Source organism: Dipodomys ordii, unplaced genomic scaffold, assembly GCF_000151885.1.
Source record: "Dipodomys ordii isolate 6190 unplaced genomic scaffold, Dord_2.0 Scaffold34, whole genome shotgun sequence".
Classification (NCBI taxonomy): domain Eukaryota; kingdom Metazoa; phylum Chordata; class Mammalia; order Rodentia; family Heteromyidae; genus Dipodomys; species Dipodomys ordii.
In genome coordinates, this window is record NW_012267250.1 from 14,620,329 (window position 1) to 14,626,794 (window position 6,466).

At 41.7% G+C, this 6,466-nt stretch overlaps 1 protein-coding gene across 1 annotated transcript in view; it reads left to right on the forward strand.

Annotated features, from left to right (window-relative positions):
* The window catches only part of Ccar1 (cell division cycle and apoptosis regulator 1), a 62,935-nt gene that overhangs the window by 46,042 nt on the left and 10,427 nt on the right, over window positions 1–6,466 (forward strand). Inside the window, exon 18 of the mRNA XM_013017057.1 lies at window positions 5,648–5,887. Within this exon, the coding sequence (XP_012872511.1) occupies window positions 5,648–5,887 (240 nt within the window). The remainder of the gene's footprint in view (window positions 1–5,647; window positions 5,888–6,466) is intronic.

Consider the following 6,466-nt stretch of genomic DNA (forward strand, 5'->3'; position numbering starts at 1 on the left):
TCATGCATGCAAGGCAAGCGCTCTACCACTGAGCCACCTTCCCAGCCCTCTAGTGAACTTTTTTAAGATCCTCCAGATCTAGGATTACAGATGGTGAGCCACCAACATGCTGTTGAATCTAATTTTTTTTTTTTTTTTTTCCATTCCTGAGTCTTGAAGTCAGGGCCTGCACACCGTCCCTGAGCTTCTGCCCAAGACTAGCATTCTACCACCTGAGCCAAAGAGCCACTTCTGGCTTTTTCTGTGTATGTGGTACTGAGGAATGGAACCCAGGGCTTCATGCATGCTAGGCAAGCACTCTATCACTGAGCTACCTTCCAGGCCCAATTTTTTTTTTCCTAAGAAAACCCCCCAAAACTTTGTTTCCATTTCCTGGAATTAATTTCAATAAATATTATTTTGTATGATTAGAGGCACAGAGGAATCCTGCCTTTGTATTCCTCTTCTTCTTTTTTTTGGGGGGGGGTCCGGTCATGGGCCTGAACAGAAAAAAGCCGGAAGTGGCACTGTGGCTCAAGTGGTAGAGAGTAGCCTTGAGCTGAAGAGCTGAGGGACAGCACCCAGGCCCAGAGTTCAGGCCCCACGACCGGAGGGCCCCCCCCCAAAAAAAAAAAGAATCTGCCTGATCTCACTATGTATGCATGTCTAGAGTTCCGTATAATTTATCATGTCCCTATGTTTTTAGATCTTGCTTCCACATATGAGAGAAAACATAAGCTGTTTGTCTCTGACCTTGGCTTACCTCACTTACCATAATTTGTTCTAGGTCTATCTTTTTCCCTGCAAATGGCATAATATTCTTTCTAATGGCTGTGTAAAAATCCATTGTAAATAGGTACCACATTTTGTTTTTGTTGGTTGTGGGGCTTGAACTCTGGGCCAAAGCACTGTCCCTCAGCTCTTCAGCTCAAGGTGAGCACTCTACCACTTGCCACAGCACCACTTCCAGTTTTCTAGTGGTTTGTTGGTGATTAGAGCCTCGGGGACTTTCCTGCCCGGGCTTGCTTTGAAACGTGATCCTCAAATCTCAGCCTCCTGAGTAGGTAGGATCACAGGCATGAGCCACCTGCACCCAGCTGGCTGGTACCACATTTTTTGATCCACTCATCTGTTGTAGGGCATTTACACTATGTCCATGACTTGGCTATTGTGAATAGTGGAACACTGAACATGGATAGTGGCAGCAACAAACAGGATGTTGTGTCCTGGCTTGTGATGTTCTGGGTAGATGGCCAAGAGTGGTATGGCTGGATTGTAGGGAAAATCCATGTTTAGTTCCCCCTTCCTTCATCACCTGTCTTTTATTGCTATTATAAAAGCGATGTACAGAGCATATTTAGAGCACTGTCCAGAGTGGGTATCCTAGTTGACATTTGGATCTAAATTCTTTTTTTTTTCTCTTTTGTTTGGCCAGTCCTGGGGCTTGAACTAAGGGCCTGGTCACTGTCCCTGAGAGCTACTTTTGCTCAAGGCACTACCACTTGAGCCACAGTGCCACTTACAGCATTCTCTGTTTATGTGGTATTGAGGAATTGAACTCAGGACTTCATGCATGCTATGCAAGCACTCTACCACTAAGCTACATTCCCAGCCCCTAAATTTTTGTGTTTTTTTTTGGGGTCGGTCTTAGGGCTTGAATTCTGGGCCTGGGCCCTGGCCCTGAGCTCTTCAGCTCAAGGCAAGCTCTCTACTTTTATTGTTGTTGTTAGTTGTGGGGCTTGAACTCTAGGCTTGGGCGCTGTCCCTCCGCTCTACAGCTCAAGGCTACTCTACCACTTGAGCCACAACGCATTATCCAGTTTTCTAGAGGTTTATTGGAGATAAGAATCTCACAGATCTTCTTGCTCAGGCTGGCTTTGAACTGAGCCTATCTCAGCCTCCTGAGTAGCTAGGATTACGGCCATGAACCACCAGCGCCCAGCTCCAGTCCCTAAATTCTTTTTTTTTTTTTTCTTCTTTTTTTGGGTCCAGTTGTGGGGCCTGAACTCTAGGCCTGGGCACTGTCCCTCAGCCCTTCAGCTCAAGGCTAGCGCTCTACCACTTGAGTCACAGTGCCACTTTTGCTTTTTTTTTCTTTTTGCTTATGTGCTGCTGAGGAATGGAACCCAGGGCCTCATGCATGCAAGGCAAGCGCTCTACCACTGAGCCACCTTCCGAGCCCCGAGTCCCTAAATTCTTAATCCAAGGTTAGGTTTCATTCTTTTTTTTTCTAAGGCTATTTCTTTTTTATTTGTTTTTTTTCAGTCATGGGACTTAAACTCAAGGCCTGGGTACTGTCTCTGAGCTCTTTAGAGCCATAGCTCCATTTACTTCTAAAGCTATTTCTTGGGAAATGTGTTCTTTTATTAGCATGTCAAGAAATGCAGAATAAGCCTGGCCCTGGTGGCTCATGCCTGTACTTAGCTATTAAGGAGGCCTGAGATCTAATGATCATGTTTCAAAGCCAGCCCAAGCAGAAAATTCCCAAAGACTTATTGACAGCTGACTAGCAAACAGCCAGAAGTGTGGAAGTAGTTGTAAGGCTCAAGTAATGAGTGTTAGCATTAGCTTTGTCAGCACCTAGCACACATGAGGCCTTGTGTTTAGACTCTAGTGCTACAAAAACAAAAATCACAGTTGCCTAAGTTTTTATTAGCTTATATTAGTTTTGTTTTTTATTTGTCTATTTATATTTCTTTTGTGCCAATGCTGGGGCTTGAACTCAGAGCCGGGTACTGTCCTTTAGCTTTTGTTTTAAATCAAGACTAGTGCTCTACCACTTGAGTCACAGCTCCTCTTACAGCTTTTTGGGTGCTTAATTGGAGATAAGAGTCTCACAGACTTTCTTGCCCTAGCTGACTTTGAACTGTGACCCCCAGATCTCAGCCTGCTGTCTAGCTAGGATTATAGGCATGAGGCACACACCTGGCTTGGTGATTTAATTTTTTCTGGTACCTGAATTTGTACTCAGAGTTCATATTATTAGGCTCCTTCACTCACAATTGATGCTCTAGTGCTTGGGCCATACCTCCAAAGCAGCTTTTGGTAATTAATTGAAGATGGAATCTCATGGATTTTTTTTTTTTTGGTCAGACATGGGACTTGAACTCAGGGTTGGGTGCTATCCCTGAGCTTTTTGGTTCAAGGCTAGCAGTCTACCAGTTTGAGCCACAGAGTCATCTTCCAGTTTTCTTGAGGTTAATTGAAGATAATAGGCTCACAGACTTTCCTGCCTGGACTGGCTTTACACTGTGATCCTCAGATCTCAGCCTCCTGAGTAGCTAGGGTTGCAGGTGTGAGCCATTGGTGCCCAATTCTCATGGACTTTTATTTCCCTGGCTGCTTTCAAACCTGGAATCTCCAGGACTCAGCTTCCTGAGTAGTTAGAATTGCAGGTATGAGCTATAAGCACCTAACTACATCTTGGGTTTTTGACATGTAGCTCAGGCTGGCCTGAAAATCTAGATCTTCTTGCCTTTGCCTCCCAATATAGCAATTATCTGCCACCATTCAGTGTATTGTTATTCCTTATAATAAGTAAAATAGTTTTACCATAGATTACACATCTGATAGCTGTGGTCAATCATTTCACATTTGTAGGTTTGTTTGTTTTTTTGTCAGTTGTGGGCCTGAACTCTGGGCCTGGGCACTGTCCCTCAGCTCTTCAGCTCAAGGTTAGCCCTCTACCACTTGAGCCACAGCTCCACTTCCGGCTTTTTCTGCTTATGTGGTGCTGAAGAATCGAACCCGGGGCCTCATGCATGCAAGGCAAGCACTCTTCCACTGAGCCACCTTCCCAGCCCCATTTGTAGGTTTTTTTGTTTTTGTTGGTTGTGGGGCTTAAACTCAGGGCCTGGGTACTGTCCTTGAGTTTTCTTGATCAAAACTAGTACTCTACCACTTTGAGCACAGTGCCATTTCCAGTTTTCTGGGGGTTAATTGCAGATAGGAGTCTCAGACTTTCCTACCTGGGCTAAAGTAGATAGGATTACAGGTGTGAGCCACTGGCACCCAGCAAGTTTGTAGATGTTTTATAATCATATTTGTTGACAGCCTTACATAGAAATTGTTTATAATTTTAGGGTCATGAGTATCTTCTATCTCTTCTATTCACCCTGCATAGTAATAATGCACATTCCTTACTTAGGGTTTAAAATTTTTTACCTAAAATATTCTATCATTTATTTCTTTGCTGTGTTCTGATAGTTTTTAGATCTCACCTGATGAGAGATTATTATGTGACTACTCTTTTCTATAATTTAATACTAGCTTATTCTTCTCTTTGCTAAATTTCTTAGATAAAGTAGATATTTCTGATTAGTTTACTTAATATTGTATCCCCAGTGCCTACGAGCACAACTTCTGGTAATTGGTAGGTATTTTATTAAAAACTTGAATGAATAGAGTATATTTGACATGAGGATTCATGCTATATTAGTTTGTCTTTAATTTCCACATATACCCCTGCTGAGGTTTGAACTCAGTGCGTGGTGCTCTTTCTTGGCCTTTGTGATCACAGCAGGCTATCTACCACTTGATTCCTGCCTCCACTTTTTTACTGGTTAATTAGAGATAAATGTCTGAAATATTTGTCTATTTTGGCTGGCTTTGCATTTAAGTCCTTTGATCTCAGCATCCTAAGTAGTTATGATTATAGGCATGAGCCTTCCTATACCTAGCTAATGTAAATGTTACTTGTTTCAAGGTACGATCTCAAAGTGGAGATCTTCCTACCTTGTTCTTCATCTATTCCCCTCCCCCCAGTTGTGATTATAAGCATTGCCATGATACCTAGCCAAAATCTGTGCATTTTTACTGGTTGTAGTAATCTCATCTTTTCTACTGTTAAATTTTCTATATAAGGGTTATTTTTGATACTATGTAACTTAAATTTCACTATAAATATTTATGTCTTTGAAACGTTCTTTGAGCTGGGTCATACTCTTGTATACTAGGAGGAGAGCTGAGGCAGGAAGACCATGATTTTGAGACTAGACTGGGCTCTATTGCAAGTGAATACAGACTTTTTAAATATGTTCTTTTTATTTTTTGGATCCGGTCGTGGGCCTGAACTCTGGGCCTGAGCGCTGTCTCTCAGCTCTTCAGCTCAAGGCTAGCACTCTACCACTTGAGCCACAGCGCCACTTCCAGCTTTTTTTCTTTTTGCTTATGTGGTGCTGAGGAATCAAACCCAGGGCCTTAAGCATGCAAGGCAAGCACTCTACCACTGAGCCACCTTCCCAGCCCTTAAATATGTTCTTTTGAAAATTTGAGTCTCATTTTACATCAATGACTTAAAAAAAAAACTACATAATTGTTAGCTATGGTCAAGTTTTCATTTATTTATTTATATTTATTTTTGGTCAGTCATGAGGCTTGAACTGTGAGCCTGGGCGCTGTCCCTCAGCTCTTCAGCTTAAAGGCTAGCCCTTTACCACTTGAGCCACGGCGTCACCTCTGGTTTTCTGAGTGGTTTATTGGAGATAGGAGTCTCATGGAGTTTCCTGCCCAGGCTGGCTTTGAACTGTGATCTTCAGATCTCAGCCCTCCTAAGTAGCTAGGATTACAGGGTGAGCCACCAATGCCCAGCTTGATAAATTATTAACTGCTGGGTTTATTCAGTATTTGTTCTGAATTTGTCTGGGTTAATGTTTATATCTTTTTGTAGGTTTCATTGTTTGCAGAACTTTTCAATGAAATGCTTCAAAGGGATTTTGGTGTCAGGATATACAAGTCATTACTCTCTCTTCCTGAAAAAGAGGACAAAAAAGAAAAAGATAAGAAAAATAAAAAAGATGAGAGGAAAGATAAAAAAGAAGAGAGAGATGATGAAAATGATGAGCCAAAACCCAAAAGGAGAAAATCAGGTGATGATAAAGACAAAAAAGAAGACAGAGATGAAAGGAAGGTCTGTAATTATTTTCACCATTTGCAATGTACTTTAAAAGGGTGTTTCTGCTTGTTTTTGTGTGTATCCTAGGGCTTAAACTCTGGTCCTGTAGTGCTGTTACTGAGAGCTTCTTTTGCTCAAGGCTTAGCCCTCTACCACTTCTGGCTTTTTTTTGAGTAGCTTAATGAAGATAAGTGTCTTAAGGATTTTTCTGCCTAGGCTGGCTTCCAACCATAATCTCCTGGATTTCACCCTCCTGAGTAGCTAAAATTACAGGTGTGAGCCACCAAGGCCTAGCCAGAAGTTTTTTATTGCAATCCTCACAAGTTGTAAGAAAGTGTTGTTGTTGTTGTTTTCTATTAATTTCGTAGAAATGTAAAAGATAAGCTGAAAGATTTTAAGAAATTATGTCTTTCAATTACCCCTACATTAATATCTACAGCTAATTACATGATCGTTTATTCTATTCTTAGTGTTATAAGAAATTTATGTTTTGAAATTGTTCAAGTAAATAAATTGAATATTCTTAATGTTTTCATTTGGTTTGGTATCGTGTGTGTGTGTGTGTGTGTGTGTGTGTGTGTGTGTGTGTGTGTG